Here is a 23252-nt window from a genome sequence, read left to right as displayed (position 1 = left end):
CTATGTACAAGAATATAATTACTATAATACTGCCCCCTATGTACAAGAATAGAACTACTGTAATACTGCCTCCTATGTACAAGAATATAACTACTATAATACTGCCCCCTGTGTATAAGAATATAACTACTATAATACTGCCTCCTATGTACAAGAATATAACTACTATAATACTGCTCCCTATGTACAAGGATATAACTACTATAATACTGCCTCCTATGTACAAGAATATAACTACTATAATACTGCCCCCTGTGTATAAGAATATAACTACTATAATACAGCCCCCTATGTACAAGAATATAACTACCATAATACTGCCCTCTATGTACAAGAATATAACTACTATAATACTGCTCCCTATGTACAAGAATATAACTACTATAATACTGCTCCTATGTACAAGAATATAACTACTATAATACTGCTCCTATGTACAAGAATATAACTACTATAATACTGCCCCCTATGTACAAGAATATAACTACTATAATACTGCCTCCTATATACAAGAATATAACTACTATAATACTGCCCCCCATGTACAAGAATATAACTACTATAATACTGCCTCCTATATACAAGAATATAACTACTATAATACTGCCTCCTATGTACAAGAATATAACTACTATAATACTGTCCCCTATGTACAAGAATATAACTACTATAATACTGCTCCCTATGTACAAGAATATAACTACTATAATACTGCCCCCTATGTACAAGAATATAACTGCTATAATACTGCCCCCTATGTACAAGAATATAACTACTATAATACTGCCCCCTATGTATAAGAATATAACTACTATAATACTGCCCCCTATGTACAAGAATATACCTACTATAATACTGCTCCCTATGTACAAGAATATAACAACTATAATACTGCCTCCTATGTACAAGAATATAACTACTATAATACTGCCCCCTATGTACAGGAATATAACTACTATAATACTGCCCCTATGTACAAGAATATAACTACTGTAATACTGCCCCTATACATAGTTTGGTGCGGTGTTAAGTATGTTATTGTTGGTGTCTGTTCTTGGGTTTCCCTTGTATTTCAGGACTGTAGTAGCTGAATGTTGATTAATCCCATCAGCAGCGTCTCGTCCGCCATACTTAGTCGTCTTTTGTGCCTCCACATCTGTGCAGGTCGGGGCAGCCCACAATGACTTGGTCGCGGGCTCCGGTGCTGGACGTCTGGCTCTCCACCCTCACCAGCTTGTGCTGTCGGATTAATTTTCGCCGTGTGGTAATGCACAATGAACACGGCTTATGTGGAGTCACGCTGCGTTAATCTCTCGTTACTTTGGACTTCAATCTGTTTTGACTTCTGAAATTGAAAAGACATTTGATAAACGTGACTCCTGAAATACCGAAGACTTAAATTAAAGTGATCCCCGGGATTACCGGCTGTTTAGGGGGGGGATAATGTACATGTCGGAGGGGTGCAGTTATAGGACTTAATTTTTCTTAGTTTGCTATTAAAGCCATGTATGAGATAAAGGAAACATAGATGTACGTGAGCTGCGTCTTTGGGGCATGGGGGTTGGCCGGGGCGCGGCGCAGGGCCAGGGTGATTTGGATATTTTACTTTTCTATTTTGGGCAATAATGAAGAACCAATAAATAACCATTTAAGCTCCACTGCAGATGTAATTAAACAAGCTTAGTGTAGCGGATTGGGTAGCTGTACTTGGGGGTGAAACTTTTCCAGGTGACTCAGAAGTGGTTTGATTGGCTAGATAATGAGGGCGGGTTAGTCTGGTGCAGCATAAGTGCGATTGGTTAGTTGGTGCGAGGTTGCCCAGGTTCAGTAGAAATGGGTTTGGGTAAGTGGAGCTGGCCTGCATATCCTAGGTAGACTAGAAGTGGGATTGGATAGATGTAGTAGATGTGGGGTTGCCCAGATGCTGCAGAAGTGGGATTGGATAGGTGTAGCTAGGGCGGACTGGGCCAGATTGAGCAAGAGTGGGATTGAATAGCTAGGGTGGTATGGCCAGGTGGCGTCGGGGAAAGGGGCTTGTGGAGTGGACTCCAGGTGCTGCAGAAGTGCCATTAGATAGGTGAAGCAGGGGTGGTGTTGACCAGATGAAGTAGCACTGGGATTGGATTAGTGGGGCATGATGGGCCAGGTGCACCAAAAGGGAAAATGGGTGGGTTTAGCGGGAGCAGGTTTAGCCAGATGCAAGAGATGTGCAATTAGATAGTTAGGGTGGGGTTGGCCAGGTTGTATTGGATTGGGGTAGCGAAGTGCTACAGAAGTGGGATTGAAAATGTGTAGCTGGGGCGAGGTGGGCCAGGTGGAGAAAAAGTGAGATTAATTAGGTAGGGCCGTGTGGGCCAGGTGTAGCCGGGGGTGGGTCAGATGATGTGGGATTAGATAGGTGTAGCAGAAGCGGATGCAGTAGAGGTGGGATTGGAAAACCTATAGCAGGATGGATGCAGTAGAAGTGGGATTAGATAGGTGTAGCAGAATGGATGCAGTAGAAGTGGGATTAGTGAGGTGTAGCAGGAGCGGATGCAGTAAAGGTGGGATTGGAGAGGTGTAGCAGTAGCGGATGCAGTAAAGGTGGTATTGGAGAGGTGTAACAGGAGCGGATGCAGTAAAGGTGGGATTGGAGAGGTGTAGCAGGAGCGGATGCAGTAGAGGTGGGATTGGAGAGGTGTAGCAGGAGCTGATGCAGTAGAGGTGGGATTAGATAGGTAAAGCAGGAGCGGATGCAGTAGAAGTGGGATTAGATAGGTGTAGCCGGAGCTGATGTAGTAGAAGTGGTATTAGATAGGTATATCAGGAGCGGATGCAGTAGAAGTGGCATTAGATAGGTATAGCAGGAGCGGATGCAGTAGAAGTGGGATTAGAGAGGTGTAGCAGGAGCAGATGCAGTAGAGGTGGGATTGGAGAGGTGTAGCAGGAGCAGATGCATTAGAGGTGGGATTGGAGAGGTGTAGCAGGAGCAGATGCAGTAGAGGTGGGATTGGAGAGGTGTAGCAGGAGCGGATACAGTAGACGTGGGATTGGAGAGGTGTAGCAGGAGCGGATGCAGTAGAAGTGGGATTGGAGAGGTGTAGCAGGAGCGGATGCAGTAGAGGTGGGATTGGAGAGCTGTAGCAGGAGCGGATGCAGTAGAGGTGGGATTGGAGAGGTGTAGCAGGAGCCGATGCAGTAGAGGTGGGATTGGAGAGGTGTAGCAGGAGCAGATGCAGTAGAAGTGGGATTGGAGAGGTGTAGCAGGAGTGGATGCAGTAGAGGTGGGATTGGAGAGGTGTAGCAGGAGTGGATGCAGTAGAAGTGGGATTAGTGAGGTATAGCAGGAGCGGATGCAGTAGAAGTGGGATTAGAGAGGTGTAGCAGGAGCAGATGCAGTAGAGGTGGGATTGGAGAGGTGTAGCAGGAGCAGATGCAGTAGACGTGGGATTGGAGAGGTGTAGCAGGAGCCGATGCAGTAGAGGTGGTATTGGAGAGGTGTAGCAGGAGCCGATGCAGTAGTGGTGGGATTGGAGAGGTGTAGCAGGAGCCGATGCAGTAGAGGTGGGATTGGAGAGATGTAGCAGGAGCAGATGCAGTAGAAGTGGGATTGGAGAGGTGTAGCAGGAGTGGATGCAGTAGAGGTGGGATTGGAGAGGTGTAGCAGGAGTGGATGCAGTAGAAGTGGGATTAGAGAGGTATAGCAGGAGCGGATGCAGTAGAAGTGGGATTAGAGAGGTGTAGCAGGAGCCGATGCAGTAGAGGTGTAGCAGGAGTGGATGCAGTAGAGGTGGGATTGGAGAGGTGTAGCAGGAGTGGATGCAGTAGAAGTGGGATTAGTGAGGTATAGCAGGAGCGGATGCACTAAAGGTGGGATTGGAGAGGTGTAGCAGGAGCGGATGCAGTAGAAGTGGGATTAGAGAGGTGTAGCAGGAGTGGACCCAGTAGAAGTGGGATTAGAGAGGTGTAGCAGGAGTGGACCCAGTAGAAGTGGGATTAGAGAGGTGTAGCAGGAGTGGACCCAGTAGAAGTGGGATTAGAGAGGTGTAGCAGGAGTGGACCCAGTAGAAGTGGGATTAGAGAGGTGTAGCAGGAGTGGACCCAGTAGAAGTGGGATTAGAGAGGTGTAGCAGGAGTGGACCCAGTAGAAGTGGGATTAGAGAGGTGTAGCAGGAGTGGACCCAGTAGAAGTGGGATTAGAGAGGTGTAGCAGGAGTGGATCCAGTAGAAGTGGGATTAGATAAGTGTAGCAGACGTGGATCCAGTAGAATTGGGATTAGATGGGTGTAGCAGGAGTGGATGCAGTAGAAGTGGGATTAGATAGGTAACATTGTATGTAAGGCTGAATGAAGACAATGTCCATGTAGTTCAGCCTGTTTATCCTCCTATGTTGTTGATCCAGAGGAAGACAAAAAAAACCAAAAGGCAGGAGCCAATTAGCCTTTTTGGGGGAAAATTCCTTCCGGACTCCCTAATGGCAATCAGACTAATCCCTGGATCAACCCCTAATAGTTCCTACCTGCCTGTATACCCGGATTAACAATTAACCTAAGATTTATATCCTGTAATATCCTTCCACTCTAGAAAGACATCTAGTCCCTCTTAAACTCCTCTATGGATTTTGCCATCACCACGTCCTCAGGCAGAGAGTTCCACAGTCTAACTGCTCTTACAGTAAAGAACCCTTTTCTGTGTTGGCAATGAAACCTGCTTTCTTCTAGACGTAGCGGATGCCCTCTTGTTACCGTCGCAGCCCTGGGTATAAACAGATCCTGGGAGAGATCCTTGTATTGTCCCCTAATGTATTTATACATAGTTATTTGATCACCCCTTAGCCGTCTTTTTTCCAGGGTAAATAATCCCAGTTTTGGTGCCTCTCTGGGTATTCCAGTCCCTTCATTCCATGTATCAGTTTAGTCGCTCTTCTTTGGACTCCCTCCAGTACTGTAACATCTTTCCTGAGCTCCGCTGACCAGAACTGTGTGCAGTATTCCATGTGGGGCCTGACAAGTGCCTTATATAGTGGGAGAATAATGTTCTCGTCCCTCGCCCCTGTAGCAGGAGTGGATGCAGTAGAGGTCGGATTAGAGAGGTGTAGCAGGCGTAGGGTATCCAGGTGTAGCGGGGGTGGATTTAGGGAGGTGTAGCAGGCGCAGGGTATCCAGGTGTAGCGGGGGTGGATTTAGGGAGGTGTAGCAGGCGCAGGGTATCCAGGTGTAGCAGGGGTCGATTCAGGGAGGTGTAGCAGGCGCAGGGTATCCAGGTGTAGCAGGGGTGGATTCAGGGAGGTGTAGCAGGCGCAGGGTATCCAGGTGTAGCAGGGGTGGATTCAGGGAGGTGTAGCAGGCGCAGGGTATCCAGTTGTAGCAGGGGTGGATTCAGGGAGGTGTAGCAGGCGCAGGGTATCCAGTTGTAGCGGGGGTGGATTCAGGGAGGTGTAGCAGGCGCAGGGTATCCAGTTGTAGCGGGGGTGGATTCAGGGAGGTGTAGCATGGGTTGATTTAGGGAGATGTAGCAGGCGCAGGGTATCCAGTTGTAGCGGGGGTGGATTCAGGGAGGTGTAGCAGGCACAGGGTATCCAGGTGTAGCGGGGGTTGATTTAGGGAGGTGTAGCAGGCACAGGGTATCCAAGTTTAGTGGGGGTGGATTCAGAGAGGTGTAGCAGGGGTGGATTCAGGGAGGTGTAGCAGGCGCAGGGTATCCAGGTGTAGCGGGGGTGGATTCAGAGAGGTGTAGCAGTGCTGATTTTGTCCCCCATGGTTTGAGCTTCTGCATTAAATTCTCATGAAGGAAAACCGTAACAAATTCAACTCTGCTACATCTATAAGCAAGCAAGGAGGAGCTAGATGCAGGTCTTTATTATTTCCCGCGTGCGCCATATGCAGGACAATCTGGATTCTGGTGGCTCAGCGTTAAGTATGAGGTTTAACGCTCCAAATCCTTTAAAATATGCCCCCCTCTTGGATTTGGTGGATCTGTGACATGTATCATACTAAATCCCAGACGCCTCACAGATGCAGGAAGACCTAAAGATAATGAAGCATCAAACCCGCAGCACGATACAAAGCGTCGCCCTAATCACTGCTAAAGTTACAGAAAACACCATCCTAGAGGTCCAGAGGTCCAGCTGTAACTTATCTAATGTAACAAGAAGACGCTCCTTCACCGCAGATCTACCCTATGTGGGAGGCTTCATGGTTTATGAATAGAATGCCGTAACTGCAGTGAGGACTGACACTCTTACCAGGAGATCGGGAAGTGTGGGAGGGTTATAACTGTCTGTCTTGATCTGTGTAAAGCTATGGGCGCGTTGTTGGCACATTGTAAAGGGAGCAATAGGCACCTTAGGGCAGAGGTACTCAACGTGGACCTAGTCTGCCAGCTCTCCAGACCAAGAGAGGGCGCTGCTGCCAGTGATCACACTCACAGGACTGGACTCTCAGAGATCCTGGGAGGGGGGCAGCCTATCTATATATATATATATGTGTACTGGTGAAAGAAAGGGAGAGAGCAGTTTACATGGGACTGTATATTGGATGGGGCAGCAGAGAGGATAAGATGTTTTACGTGGGACTGTATGTTGAGGGGCTTGAAGGTAGAGATGATGGGAGTGAGCGTGTGAGGTTTACATGGGACTGCATGTTGGGGTTGAACCTAGAAGACTAATATTTCTTTGCATGGGACTACACGATGGAGGAATTGTTGGGAGAATGGTTGTGGATTTTACATGGGACTGATGGAGGAGTAAGTGGTAGGGAGACAAATGGGCCACAGGGTGTCACTATAACTAAGGACCACAACGGGTCAGCATAACTAAAAAGGGCCCCAGGGGGAGGTAGGGCTATCTTTGAGGGGCCACACAGGATCACTATTTACTATGGTGGAATTACTGAGAGGGGCACTGGGGGTAGCGGCAGGTTGGGAAGAGTCAGTAAAGATTAGTTTTAGCTGGTTGTCGTGGTTGTGGTGGTCTGGGCCCAGACAGAGACGTAAAGCAAAAGCCGACATGACCAATCAGAAAGGATGTCGCCTGTAATCCCTGGTGGTAACTGCACTGTAATCACTATCACTGTTTAGAACTCGGATTTTGGCTCATAAGTGTTCAAAAAGCTTTATGTGCCTCAACTCATGCTGCAAAGACCCGTCCCCCTCAGCCACGTGGTGGGAAGTGAGGTGCTGGCCCCAGAACATAGTGCAGAAGAAGGAAGAGTAATGACGTCGCCGTACTGTGATGTACACAGAATGCTAATCCCTAATTACCTGGGTGTGCCAGACCCTCACCTGGCAGCAGCCCCACGTAAGAGGACTAGTTAAGTACCCCTGTATTAGGGGGACTAATCCATAAGTAATTTACAGAAGAGGACAGCCCCAGGGAGGCAGCTGAGCCCCGTAAACAGCCCCCAGCCCCTCCTATCCACCCTACATTGTAGGACATGGATGGTGACGGCCGCCCTGCTCTGGAAGCTGTACTTCTTCGCCAGCTCCATGCCCACAGCTGATGCTTGTTCTGAGTTGTCCTCTTGCATGCTGGACATCTCCCATCAGTCCTGTAGAGTCTGCCCTGTGGGGGACACATACTTCACTACTAGGAGTTCTGCTGGGCATTTCTCCCAATTGCCGAGAAGTGTTTGAGCGCTGCCTGCAGGATTTGCCTCGGCCGCAGTGTAGGTTGCAGTCATTCGTGTCCTACAGGTCTGACGGGCTTGTACTGTGTGCAGCCAGATCCTCCCTGCTGTCTAGACGCTTGCTGGAAGAGACTTCTTTGCAGGAGAGGGAATTAATATGACAGGTGGCTGCAAACCGAAACTGGGATTGTATTGTAGGCGATTATCTTATGTAGCGCTGTCCCCAGTAAGATGGGAGCAGAAATCAAATGGAGGTGGCCGTTTACAGGGATTTTAAATGGGACGGCCAGAGTTGGGGAGGTGGGGGGGACCCGACCAGAGTTAGATCCCCTCTTCAGATGACCAATACAGCATCAAAGCCTTATGTCCCTTTAAGTGACAACCTTTTTTGCACCAGCTTTGTGGCGAGTTCCTTATATCACCCCTTTCTGTTCTGCTTCATCCCCGGGAGCAGTGCAGGACACATAGGGTTAACCTCCCATCCATATCTCCCATAGGAAGAATGGCCGCTGCGTCATTTCCTTTGTAATTACGGAACAATTAATGGAAGTGATCGTTCACCTGCCGCTACAAGAGGAAGTGCAGCCACAATACAAGCAGCGGCGGGTATGAAGGGCATGGACAGTGGGCACTATGGGTACAGACTGCACACCATAGAGGCAACAGCTAGTATGTGGGGCACTGATCCCTCTACAGACCCCAGGAATCACTGGTGGTCTCAGATCACACACATCACTGGTATAACCATTAAACTGGTGGTTCCTTTAATTATTGCCCCAAAATCAGTGGGCACAGCGAGAGCTGGTATTGGCCATTTTCAGCCGTGCGTTGCCCATTGAAATGAATAGGCAGCGGTTTCAGCGCTGCTGAAAATACGACGCGACATGGTACCACGTTTTTGGCAGCGTTAAATGCAGGTTGCTACCCTGAATTTCGGGGGTGGGGCTTGAAATATAAGCAATACTCCCCTAGCAGGAGCCGTCCGGGTCCCTCCTGCTGTGCTCCGGCGTCCCTGCATTCTTCTGGGCACTTGTCATCGCTGACTAAGCATCTCTTGATGATAAAAGGGTTCGATGACCCCGCCTCCAGCAAGAGATTGCTCTGATTGGTTCATCGAACGTTGGCTCAGCCAATCGGAGCAATCCCCTGCTGTAGGTGGGCTCTTCAAGCCCCGCTATCATCAAGAAATGCTCTGTCGGCGATGATAAGTGCCCAGAAGCCAGCAGGGACACCGGAGAACAGCGGGAGGGACCCGGACGGCCCCTGTCACGGGAGTATAAGGCCTCCCCACACAGTTCTGGCATCCAGCTTCCTGAGAAAAGGCACCTCAGCGCTGCTGAAAACACCGTAAACGCAGCTTTGAAAAACACAGCATTTTTGCAAACGCCTGTGTGAGGGAGACCTACGTTGGGGAAAATGGGGGGGGGGGGATAAACCAATTGCACCATTTTGGGTGAGTTTTATGTTTACGGCATTCATGATGCAGTTAAACGGATCCGTTTTTTCCCCCTATTGATTTCACTGAGTTTTCATAAAAACAAGTTTTTTTGTTTCCTTTCATGCTTTCGTTTTTTAGCTGAGAAAATAATGCCGTCTGCAGCGGGGAGGTATATATCACTCGCAGCGGTCCGGTTTTTTTTGGTTTTTTTTGAAGACCAGTTGAACTCAGTGGGAAAAAACTGTATTCCGTTTATTTCTGTTTTAATCAATTTCTGTGAAACGGAACAGAGCGACAGACGCCCCTCCCTGACGGAGATCTAAACGGATGTGAACGGGCCGCAAGATTTGTGGATGATGATGATGATGATGACGACCGCAGCTGTGCGGCGTGGCAGTGTGCTTCCGTCAGGGCATGCTGAGGGTTGTAGTGTGTCAGTAGCCGCGGGGGCAGGCCTCTGTGCCGCATACCCGCTGTGTATATACTGTATTGCCCGTGTGATCGGCCCGGGAACATTTACTAACGGCTTCCTCTCTCTGCTTTTTCCCTTCTGTGTTCCCTCGGATTCCACGACTCTCCCAGGAGCCAGCCAAAAGTAAGTGAAGTGCTAGCGTGCGCGGGGCGGCCGGACAGCTGTGTGAGGCTGGGAGTATGATGATGCATAGATGCTGCTCTCTGGCCGGCCACAGACAACACTTCCTGTCAGTTGGGCCCCGGGGTCCTCCCTGGCTGCAGGCAGAAGTGATGTCAGGAAAATATGTCCTGCCGAAAGGAAAAGTGCAGTAATGAGTATCTGTAACCCGTTCCCACTGCCGAGTGCCAGACTTAGTGTACTTGCAATGTTTGTGCCTGGTGCAGTGAGTGTGAAGGAGAGTATGTTAGTAATTGGTGCAGTGAGTGCAGGATCGTCTTCTAGTACCTGTCTCAGTGAGTGTGAAGGAGAGTGTAAGTAAGTGGTGCAGTGAGTGCAGGATCGTTTTCTAGTACTGGGCTCAGTGAGTGTGAAGGAGAGTGTAAGTAATTGGTGCAGTGAGTACAGGATCGTTTTCTAGTACCTGGCTCAGTAAGTGTGAAGGAGAGTGTAAGTAAGTGGTGCAGTGAGTGCAGGATCGTCTTCTAGTACCTGGCGCAGTGAGTGTGAAGGAGAGTATGTTAGTAATTGGTGCAGTGAGTGCAGGATCGTTTTCTAGTACCTGTCTCAGGGAGTGTGAAGGAGAGTGTAAGTAAGTGGTGCAGTGAGTACAGGATCGCTTTCTAGTACCTGGCTCAGTGAGTGTGAAGGAGAGTATGTTAGTAATTGGTGCAGTGAGTGCAGGATCGTTTTCTAGTACCTGGCTCAGTAAGTGTGAAGGAGAGTATGTTAGTAATTGGTGCAGTGAGTGCAGGATCGTTTCCTAGTACCTGGTTCAGTGAGTGTGAAGGAGAGTATGTTAGTAAGTGGTGCAGTGAGTGCAGGATCGTTTTCTAGTACCGGGCTCAGTGAGTGTGAAGGAGAGTATGTTAGTAATTGGTGCAGTGAGTGCAGGATCGTTTTCTAGTACCTGTCTCAGGGAGTGTGAAGGAGAGTGTAAGTAAGTGGTGCAGTGAGTACAGGATCGCTTTCTAGTACCTGGCTCAGTGAGTGTGAAGGAGAGTATGTTAGTAATTGGTGCAGTGAGTGCCGGATCGTTTTCTAGTACCTGGCTCAGTAAGTGTGAAGGAGAGTTTGTTAGTAATTGGTGCAGTGAGTGCAGGATCGTTTTCTAGTACCGGGCTCAGTGAGTGTGAAGGAGAGTATGTTAGTAATTGGTGCAGTGAGTGCAGCATTGCTTTCTAGTACCGGGCTCAGTGAGTGTGAAGGAGAGTATGTTAGTAATTGGTGCAGTGAGTGCAGGATCGTTTTCTAGTACCTGGCTCAGTAAGTGGTGCAGTGAGTGCAGTATCGTTTCCTAGTGCCTGGCTCAGGGAGTGTGAAGAAGAGTATGTTAGTAATGGGTGCAGTGAGTGCAGGATCGTTTCCTAGTACCTGGCTCGGTGAGTGTGAAGGAGAGTGTAAGTAAGTGGTGCAGTGAGTGCAGGATCATTTCCTAGTACCTGGCGCAGTGAGTGTGGAGGAGAGTGTGTTAGTAATTGTAGTGAGTGCAGCATTGTTTCCTAGTACCTGGCTCAGTGAGTGTGAAGGAGAGTATGTTAGTAAGTGGTGCAGTGAGTGCTGGATTGTTTCCTAGTACCGGGCTCAGTGAGTGTGAAGGAGAGTATGTTAGTAATTGGTGCAGTGAGTGCAGGATCGTTTTCTAGTACCTGGCTCAGTGAGTGTGAAGGAGAGTATGTTAGTAATTGGTGCAGTGAGTGCTGGATTGTTTCCTAGTACCTGGCTCAGTGAGTGTGAAGGAGAGTATGTTAGTAATTGGTGCAGTGAGTGCTGGATTGTTTCCTAGTACCTGGCTCAGTGAGTGTGAAGGAGAGTATGTTAGTAAGTGGTGCAGTGAGTGCTGGATTGTTTCCTAGTACCGGGCTCAGTGAGTGTGAAGGAGAGTATGTTAGTAATTGGTGCAGTGAGTGCAGGATCGTTTTCTAGTACCTGGCTCAGTGAGTGTGAAGGAGAGTATGTTAGTAATTGGTGCAGTGAGTGCAGGATCGTTTTCTAGTACCTGGCTCAGTGAGTGTGAAGGAGAGTATGTTAGTAATTGGTGCAGTGAGTGCAGGATCGTTTTCTAGTACCTGGCTCAGTGAGTGTGAAGGAGAGTATGTTAGTAATTGGTGCAGTGAGTGCAGGATCGTTTTCTAGTACCTGGCTCAGTGAGTGTGAAGGAGAGTATGTTAGTAATTGGTGCAGTGAGTGCAGGATCGTCTTCTAGTACCTGGCTCAGTGAGTGTGAAGGAGAGTATGTTAGTAATTGGTGCAGTGAGTGCAGGATCGTCTTCTAGTACCTGTCTCAGTGAGTGTGAAGGAGAGTGTAAGTAAGTGGTGCAGTGAGTGCAGGATCGTTTTCTAGTACCGGGCTCAGTGAGTGTGAAGGAGAGTATGTTAGTAATTGGTGCAGTGAGTGCAGGATCGTTTTCTAGTACCTGTCTCAGGGAGTGTGAAGGAGAGTGTAAGTAAGTGGTGCAGTGAGTACAGGATCGCTTTCTAGTACCTGGCTCAGTGAGTGTGAAGGAGAGTATGTTAGTAATTGGTGCAATGAGTGCAGGATCATTTTCTAGTACCTGGCTCAGTAAGTGTGAAGGAGAGTTTGTTAGTAATCGGTGCAGTGAGTGCAGGATCGTTTTCTAGTACCGGGCTCAGTGAGTGTGAAGGAGAGTATGTTAGTAATTGGTGCAGTGAGTGCAGGATCGTTTTCTAGTACCTGTCTCAGGGAGTGTGAAGGAGAGTGTAAGTAAGTGGTGCAGTGAGTACAGGATCGCTTTCTAGTACCTGGCTCAGTGAGTGTGGAGGAGAGTATGTTAGTAATTGGTGCAGTGAGTGCAGCATTGCTTTCTAGTACCGGGCTCAGTGAGTGTGAAGGAGAGTATGTTAGTAATTGGTGCAGTGAGTGCAGGATCGTTTTCTAGTACCTGGCTCAGTAAGTGGTGCAGTGAGTGCAGTATCGTTTCCTAGTGCCTGGCTCAGGGAGTGTGAAGAAGAGTATGTTAGTAATGGGTGCAGTGAGTGCAGGATCGTTTCCTAGTACCTGGCTCAGTGAGTGTGAAGGAGAGTGTAAGTAAGTGGTGCAGTGAGTGCAGGATCGTTTCCTAGTACCTGGCGCAGTGAGTGTGGAGGAGAGTGTGTTAGTAATTGTAGTGAGTGCAGCATTGTTTCCTAGTACCTGGCTCAGTGAGTGTGAAGGAGAGTATGTTAGTAATTGGTGCAGTGAGTGCTGGATTGTTTCCTAGTACCGGGCTCAGTGAGTGTGAAGGAGAGTATGTTAGTAATTGGTGCAGTGAGTGCAGGATTGTTTCCTAGTACCTGGCTCAGTGAGTGTGGAGGAGAGTATGTTAGTAATTGGTGCAGTGAGTGCAGGATCGTTTTCTAGTACCTGGCTCAGTGAGTGTGAAGGAGAGTATGTTAGTAATTGGTGCAGTGAGTGCAGGATCGTTTTCTAGTACCTGGCTCAGTGAGTGTGAAGGAGAGTATGTTAGTAATTGGTGCAGTGAGTGCTGGATTGTTTCCTAGTACCTGGCTCAGTGAGTGTGGAGGAGAGTATGTTAGTAATTGGTGCAGTGAATGCAGGATTGCTTTCTAGTACCTGGCTCAGTGATTGTGGCAAAGCTGTCTTTACCTGGCACACTGTGCAGAAAAGTAGCTTTATACCCGTTTCAGTAAGTATGGCGGGACTCTCACTTTGCTCATAATCGGAGTATAAAGCAATTGCCTTGTATTTGTCACAGATAGCCCAGCAATACACAGAGCACAGAATATCTATTGAGCCTGGCACAGTGAGTGCAGAATCACATTTTTGTGCCTGGTGTAGTGGGTACAGATTTTGTCACATCTGGTGCAGTGAGTGTGATAGCACCTGCTGCACTCATGGAGGATAGGCGGCTTGTACTTGGCGCAGTGTGTAAATGGTCTCAACGATTGCAGAAAAGCGTCCTTGTATTCGGCAGTGTTTGTGCCTGGTGCAGTAAGCACAGAGTCTTGTGCTTGGCTCAGTGAGTGCAGAATTATTTTTGGGGGGGGCTGGTGTAGTGGGCCCAGTCTTTTTTTTTTTTCTTCTTCTTGAACCTGGTGCAGTGAGTGTGGCAGCACCGTCTAGTACCCCACCGGTGGTTAATAGTTAGCTTGCACTTGGCACAGTGAGTGCATATAGTCTCAGTGAGCGCAGAAGCTTTATATGGCACTTGGCAGTGTTGGTGCTTAGTGCATTGAGCGCAGCTATTTGTGCCTGGCTCAGTGAGTATGGCACAGTGCTCTTGTATTTGTTACACGAAGTGCAGAACAATTTGCTTGTAATTGGTGCAGTGAGTGTAAAAGCATTACCTTGTATTTGGTGAAGGAAGCCCAGTAAGGCACTGAGTACAGAACATCTCTATTCTGTCTGGCATAGTGAGTACAGAAACAATTTATTGTGGCTGGTGTAGTGGGCACAGATTTGTTATACCTGGTTCAGTGAGTGCGACAGCACCCTATTGTAAGGTGGATGATAGTTGGCTTGTACTTGGTGCGATGAGCGCAAGAGTTTTGTTGTATTTGACAGTGTTTGTGCCTGGTGCAGTGAGCACAGATTTATTTATGCCTGGCTCAGTGAGCACAGATGAGTTGTTTGGCAGACAGTATAGTGAGTATGAAAGATTTTTCTCGTCCACGGTACATTGATGGGGAACCGTTAGCTTTGTACGTGGCTCAGCGAAGGTGAAAAACTTTACTTGCCCTAAAGCCATTTATGCCTGACTCAGTGAGTATGTAGTTGTTTGATTGCTGGTGTAATGCGTGTAGCAGAGCTATCTTTACCTGGCTTACCATGCGCAGTAGAGTACTTTTATATTGGTGCAGTGAGTCCAGGATCATTTTTTAGTACCTGGCTCAGTGAGTATGGCAGGGCCCTCATGCGTGGTGCAAGAGCATTTGCTGGTAATTGGCGAGTATGGCACAGTAGGGTTTGCTGTTACTTGGTGAAGTGAGTGCAGAAGAGTTCTGTTCCCGGCACAGGGGAATGTCTGGTGCGGTGAGCGTGAGAGGGGCCGCTTGTATTTCGATAAACCTATGTCTGGTTGCGTCAATCTTCTTAACGCCGTTTTTCTATCCTTCATAGGTCTTCGCATACGATCACTGCTTCTGGTCTATGGATGAGTCCGTCACAGAGAAGTTTGCAGGTAACATAGAGGGATTTGATGCACTCCTGATGTTGTTGGTGCATAGATGTAACTCGACATATAAGGGATTTTTCTAGAAAATGGCACGAAAAAATTGTGTACAGCTGTATACTGAGGGAAATGATAAAGAAATTGGGGAAGATTAAAAATGTTTATTGTCTAGCAGCAGCTGCGTGTGCGTGTGTGTGGGGGGGCTCTAGAAATGAATTTGCTTGATTCGATCTGAGTTGCAATACCAGGCCCAGCCTTTGTATAAAAGTGGTGCTGTTTCTAGGAAAAGGGTGAAACACGTTTGAGGACTCCTGACTGCCACACTTTGCACACAGCTCGGGTAAAGGGTTTCTCTTCTATATAATGTTTTGATGTCTTTTCCGTAGGACAAGATGTTGTTTTTCAGTGCCTTGGTGAGAATATTCTCCAGAATGCCTTCGAGGGGTACAACGCCTGTATTTTTGCCTACGGTCAGACCGGTGAGTGTAACTAATGATAGCTTGTTTTTTAGGATAACCGTTCAGAGAAGGGTGGACTGTAATGTTCCTCCTTGGGGAGAGTACTACATGGGTGTAAGGAGTCTTATGTAGGCCATACAGTGCTGCCTGGGAAAAATCTATTAAAATGAGTGATGGCTTGATGCCCCCCACAGTGCCATAACTGACATTCCCATAGATGGTGGTGTTCAGTTGAATATGAGCTTTAAAGGACAACTGCAGTCACACATGAGCAAGTATGATGCCATAGACATAGAATTTTGACAAATATAACATGTAGCAGAATATATACTATAATACTGCTCCCTATGTATAAGAATATAACTACTATAATACTGCCTCCTATGTACAAGAATATAACTACTATAATACTGCCTCCTATGTACAAGAATATAACTACTATAATACTGCCCCCCCGTACAAGAATATAACTACTATAATACTGCCTCCTATGTACAAGAATATAAATACTATAATACTGCCTCCTATGTACAAGAATATAACTACTATAATACTGCCCCCTATGTACAAGAATATAACTACTATAAAACTGCCCCCTATGTAGAAGAATATAACTACTATAATACTGCCCCCTATGTACAAGAATATAACTACTATAATACTGCCTCCTATGTACAAGAATATAACTACTATAATACTGCTTCCCATGTACAAGAATATAACTACTATAATACTGCTTCCCATGTACAAGAATATAACTACTATAATACTGCTTCCCATGTACAAGAATATAACTACTATAATACTGCCTCCTATGTACAAGAATATAACTACTATAATACTGCCTCCTATGTACAAGAATATAACTACTATAATACTGCCTCCTATGTACAAGAATATAACTACTATAATACTGCCTCCTATGTACAAGAATATAACTACTATAATACTGCCTCCTATGTACAAGAATACAACTACTATAATACTGCTCCCTATGTACAAGAATATAACTACTATAATACTGCCCTCCTTGTACAAGAATATAACTACTATAATACTACTATGTAAAAGAATATAACTACTATAATGCTGTCCCTATGTACGTGAATATAAGTACTATAATACTGCCCCCTATCTACAAGAATATAACTACTATAATACTGCCCCCCCCCGTACAAGAATATAACTACTATAATACTGCCTCCTATGTACAAGAATATAACTACTATAATACTGCCTCCTATGTACAAGAATATAACTACTATAATACTGCCTCCTATGTACAAGAATATAACTACTATAATACTGCCCCCCCGTACAAGAATATAACTACTATAATACTGCCTCCTATGTACAAGAATATAAATACTATAATACTGCCTCCTATGTACAAGAATATAACTACTATAATACTGCCCCCTATGTACAAGAATATAACTACTATTCTACTGCCCTCTATGTACACGAATATAACTACTATAATACTGCTCCTATGTACAAGGATATAACTACTATAATACTGCCCCCTATGTACAAGAATACAACTACTATAATACTGCCTCCTACGTACAAGAATACAACTACTATAATACTGCCTCCTATGTACAAAAATACAACTACTATAATACTGCCTCCTATGTACAAAAATACAACTACTATAATACTGCCTCCTATGTACAAGAATATAACTACTATAATACTGCCCCTATGTACAAGAATATAACTACTATAATACTGCCTCCTATGTACAAGAATATAACTACTATAATACTACCCCCTATGTACAAGAATATAACTACTATAATACTGCCTCCTATGTACAAGAATAAAACTACTATAATACTACCCCCTATGTACAAGAATATAACTATAGTACTGCCCCCTATGTACAAGAATATAACTACTATAATACTGCCTCCTCGGTACAAGAATATAACTACTATAATATGCCCCCTATGTACAAAAATATAACTACTATAATACTGCTCCTATGTACAAGAATATAACTACTATAATACTGCCCTCTATGTACAAGAATATAACTACTATAATACTGCTCCTATGTACAAGAATATAACTACTATAATACTGCTCCTATGTACAAGAATATAACTACTATAATACTGCCCCTATGTACAAGAATATAACTATTATAATACTACGCCCTATGTACAAGAATATAACTACTATAATACTGCCCTCTATGTACAAGAATATAACTACTATAATACTGCTCCTATGTACAAGAATATAACTACTATAATACTGCTCCTATGTACAAGAATATAACTACTATAATACTGCCCCTATGTACAAGAATATAACTATTATAATACTACGCCCTATGTACAAGAATATAACTCCTATAATACTGCCTCCTATGTACAAGAATACAACTACTATAATACTGCCCCCTATGTACAAGAATATAACTACTATAATACTGCATCCTATGTACAAGAATAGAAGTACTATAATACTGCCTCCTATGTACAAGAATATAACTACCATTATACTGTCCCTATGTACAAGAATATAACTACTATAATACTGCCCCTATGTACAAGAATATAACTACTATAATACTGCCTCCTATGTACGAGAATATAACTACTATAATACTGCTCCTATGTACAAGAATATAGCCACTATAATACTGCCCTCTCTGTACAAGAATATAACTACTATAATACTGCTCCTATGTTCAAGGATATAACTACTATAATACTGCCTCCTATGTTTAAGGATATAACTACTATAATACTGCCCCTATGTACAAGAATAAAACTACTATAATACTGCCCCTATGTTCAAGGATATAACTACTATAATACTGCCTCCTCGGTACAAGAATATAACTACTATAATACTGCTCCCTATGTACAAGAATATAACTCCTATAATACTGCGCCCTATATACAAGAATATAACTACTATAATACTGCTCCTATGTGCAAGAATATAACTACTATAATACTGCCTCCTATGTACAAGAATATAACTCCTATAATACTGCGCCCTATATACAAGAATATAACTACTATAATACTGCCCCTATGTACAAGAATATAACTACTATAATACTGCCTCTTATGTACAAGAATATAACTACTATAATACTGCCCCCTATGTACAAGAATATAACTACTATAATACTGCCCCCAATGTACAAGAATATAACTACTATAATACTACCCCCTATGTACAAGAATATAACTACTATAATACTGCCCCCAATGTACAAGAATATAACTCCTATAATACTGCTCCCTATGTACAAGAATATAACTACTATAATACTGCCTCCTATGTACAAGAATATAACTACTATAATACTGCCTCCTATGTACAAGAATATAACTACTATAATACTGCCTCCTATGTACAAGAATATAACTACTATAATACTGCCTCCTATGTACAAGAATATAACTACTATAATACTGCCTCCTATGTACAAGAATATAACTACTATAATACTGCCCCCTATGTACAAGAATATAACTAATATAATACTGCCTCCTATATACAAGAATATAACTACTATAATACTGCCTCCTATGTACAAGAATATAACTACTATAATACTGCCCCCTATGTACAAGAATATAACTACTATAATACTGCCTCCTATGTACAAGAATATAACTACTATAATACTGCCCCCTATGTACAAGAATAGAACTACCCTAATACTGCTCCCTATGTACAAGAATAGAACTACTATAATTCTGCCCCCTATGTACAAGAATATAACTACTATAATTCTGCCTCCTATGTACAAGAATATAACTACTATAATACTGCCCCCTATGTACAAGAATATAACTACTATAATACTGCATCCTATGTACAAGAATAGAACTACTATAATACTGCTCCTATGTACAAGAATAGAACTACTATAATACTGCTCCTATGTACAAGAATATAACTACTATAATACTGCCCCTATGTACAAGACTATAACTACTATAATACTGCCCCCTATGTACAAGAATATAACTACTATAATACTGCCCTCTATGTACAAGAATATAACTACTATAATACTGCTCCCTATGTACAAGAATAGAACTACTATAATACTGCTCCTATGTACAAGAATATAACTACTATAATACTACTCCTATGTACAAGAATATGACTACTATAATACTGCCCCCTATGTACAAGAATATAACTACTATAATACTGCCTCCTATGTACAAGAATATAACTACTATAATACTGCCTCCTATGTACCAGAATATAACTACTATAATACTGCCTCCTATGTACAAGAATATAACTACTATAATACTGCCTCCTATGTACAAGAATATAACTACTATAATACTGCCTCCTATGTACAAGAATATAACTCCTATAATACTGCCTCCTATGTACAAGAATACAACTACTATAATACTGCCCCCTATGTACAAGAATAGAACTACTATAATACTGCCCCCTATGTACAAGAATAGAACTACCCTAATACTGCTCCCTATGTACAAGAATAGAACTACTATAATTCTGCCCCCTATGTACAAGAATATAACTACTATAATACTGCCCCCTATGTACAAGAATATAACTACTATAATACTGCCCCCTATGTACAAGAATATAACTACTATAATACTGCATCCTATGTACAAGAATAGAACTACTATAATACTGCTCCTATGTACAAGAATATAACTACTATAATACTGCTCCTATGTACAAGAATACAACTACTATAATACTGCCCCTATGTACAAGACTATAACTACTATAATACTGCCCCCTATGTACAAGAATATAACTACTATAATACTGCCCCCTATGTACAAGAATATAACTACTATAATACTGCCCTCTATGTACAAGAATATAACTACTATAATACTGCTCCCTATGTACAAGAATAGAACTACTATAATACTGCTCCTATGTACAAGAATAGAACTACTATAATACTGCCTCCTATGTACAAGAATATAACTACTATAATACTGCCTCCTATGTACAAGAATATAACTACTATAATACTGCCCCCTATGTACAAGAATAGAACTACCCTAATACTGCTCCCTATGTACAAGAATAGAACTACTATAATTCTGCCCCCTATGTACAAGAATATAACTACTATAATACTGCTCCCTATGTACAAGAATATAACTACTATAATTCTGCCTCCTATGTACAAGAATATAACTACTATAATACTGCCTCCTATGTACAAGAATATAACTACTATAATACTGCCTCCTATGTACAAGAATATAACTACTATAATACTGCCTCCTATGTACAAGAATATAACTACTATAATACTGCCTCCTATGTACAAGAATATAACTACTATAATACTGCCCCCTATGTACAAGAATATAACTACTATAATACTGCTCCCTATGTACAAGAATATAACTACTATAATACTGCTCCTATGTACAAGAATATAACTACTATAATACTGCCCCTATGTACAAGACTATAACTACTATAATACTGCCTCCTATGTACAAGAATATAACTACTATAATACTGCCTCCTATGTACAAGAATATAACTACTATAATACTGCCTCTTATGTACAAGAATATAACTACTATAATACTGCTCCCTATGTACAAGAATATAACTACTGTAATACTGCACCCTATATACAAGACTATAACTACTATAATACTGCCTCCTATGTACAAGAATATAACTACTATAATACTGCCTCCTATGTACAAGAATATAACTACTATAATACTGCCTCCTATGTACAAGAATATAACTACTATAATACTGCCTCCTATGTACAAGAATATAACTACTATAATACTGCCCCCTATGTACATGAATATAACTACTATAATACTGCTCCCTATGTACAAGAATAGAACTACTATAATTCTGCCCCCTATGTACAAGAATATAACTACTATAATACTGCTCCCTATGTACAAGAATATAACTACTATAATTCTGCCCCCTATGTACAAGAATATAACTACTATAATACTGCTCCCTATGTACAAGAATATAACTACTATAATACTGCCTCCTATGTACAAGAATATAACTACTATAATACTGCCTCCTATGTACAAGAATATAACTACTATAATACTGCCTCCTATGTACAAGAATATAACTACTATAATACTGCCCCCTATGTACAAGAATAGAACTACCCTAATACTGCTCCCTATGTACAAGAATAGAACTACTATAATTCTGCCCCCTATGTACAAGAATATAACTACTATAATACTGCTCCCTATGTACAAGAATATAACTACTATAATTCTGCCTCCTATGTACAAGAATATAACTACTATAATACTGCCTCCTATGTACAAGAATATAACTACTATAATACTGCCTCCTATGTACAAGAATATAACTACTATAATACTGCCTCCTATGTACAAGAATATAACTACTATAATACTGCCCCCTATATACAAGAATATAACTACTATAATACTGCTCCCTATGTACAAGAATAGAACTACTATAATTCTGCCCCCTATGTACAAGAATATAACTACTATAATACTGCTCCCTATGTACAAGAATAGAACTACTATAATTCTGCCCCCTATGTACAAGAATATAACTACTATAATACTGCCCCCTATGTACAAGAATATAACTACTATAATACTGCTCCCTATGTACAAGAATATAACTACTATAATACTGCCTCCTATGTACAAGAATATAACTACTATAATACTGCCTCCTATGTACAAGAATATAACTACTATAATACTGCCTCCTATGTACAAGAATATAACTACTATAATACTGCCCCCTATGTACAAGAATAGAACTACCCTAATACTGCTCCCTATGTACAAGAATAGAACTACCATAATTCTGCCCCCTATGTACAAGAATATAACTACTATAATACTGCTCCCTATGTACAAGAATATAACTACTATAATTCTGCCTCCTATGTACAAGAATATAACTACTATAATACTGCCCCCTATGTACAAGAATAGAACTACCCTAATACTGCTCCCTATGTACAAGAATAGAACTACCATAATTCTGCCCCCTATGTACAAGAATATAACTACTATAATACTGCCTCCCTATGTACAAGAATATAACTCCTATAATACTGCCTCCCTATGTACAAGAATATAACTACTATAATACTGCTCCTATGTACAAGAATATAACTACTATAATACTGCCTCCTATGTACAAGAATATAACTACTATAATACTGCCCCCTATGTACAAGAATATAACTACTATAATACTGCCCCCTATGTACAAGAATATAACTACTATAATACTGCATCCTATGTACAAGAATAGAACTACTATAATACTGCTCCTATGTACAAGAATATAACTACTATAATACTGCTCCTATGTACAAGAATATAACTACTATAATACTGCCCCTATGTACAAGACTATAACTACTATAATACTGCCCCCTATGTACAAGAATATAACTACTATAATACTGCCCTATATGTACAAGAATATAACTACTATAATACTGCCCCCTATGTACAAGAATATAACTACTATAATACTGCCCCCTAAGTACAAGAATATAACTACTATAATACTGCATCCTATGTATAAGAATAGAACTACTATAATACTGCCCCCTATGTACAAGAATATAACTAAAATAATACTGCCCCCTATGTACAAGAATATAACTACTATAATACTGCCCCCTATGTACAAGAATATAACTACTATAATACTGCCTCCCTATGTACAAGAATATAACTACTATAATACTGCTCCTATGTACAAGAATATAACTACTATAATACTGCCTCCTATGTACAAGAATATAACTACTATAATACTGCCCCCTATGTACAAGAATATAACTACTATAATACTGCCCCCTATGTACAAGAATATAACTACTATAATACTGCCCCCTATGTACAAGAATATAACTACTATAATACTGCCCCCTATGTACAAGAATATAACTACTATAATACTGCTCCCTATGTACAAGAATAT

General features: G+C 42.7%; 1 protein-coding gene across 3 annotated transcripts in view; it reads left to right on the top strand.

Annotated features, from left to right (window-relative positions):
* The window catches only part of KIF13B (kinesin family member 13B), a 206348-nt gene that overhangs the window by 43928 nt on the left and 139168 nt on the right, over positions 1-23252 (top strand). For all 3 annotated transcript variants that reach the window (XM_066594892.1, XM_066594888.1, XM_066594894.1), the window contains exons 3-5: positions 9625-9637; positions 14754-14814; positions 15192-15284. In XM_066594892.1, coding sequence (XP_066450989.1) covers positions 9625-9637; positions 14754-14814; positions 15192-15284 — 167 coding nt within the window. The remainder of the gene's footprint in view (positions 1-9624; positions 9638-14753; positions 14815-15191; positions 15285-23252) is intronic.

This window comes from Eleutherodactylus coqui, chromosome 1 (genome assembly GCF_035609145.1).
Source record: "Eleutherodactylus coqui strain aEleCoq1 chromosome 1, aEleCoq1.hap1, whole genome shotgun sequence".
NCBI classification, from domain to species: Eukaryota; Metazoa; Chordata; class Amphibia; order Anura; family Eleutherodactylidae; genus Eleutherodactylus; species Eleutherodactylus coqui.
The sequence above is the reverse complement of the archived record's forward strand: the minus strand, read 5'-3'. Positions and strand labels throughout refer to the sequence as shown.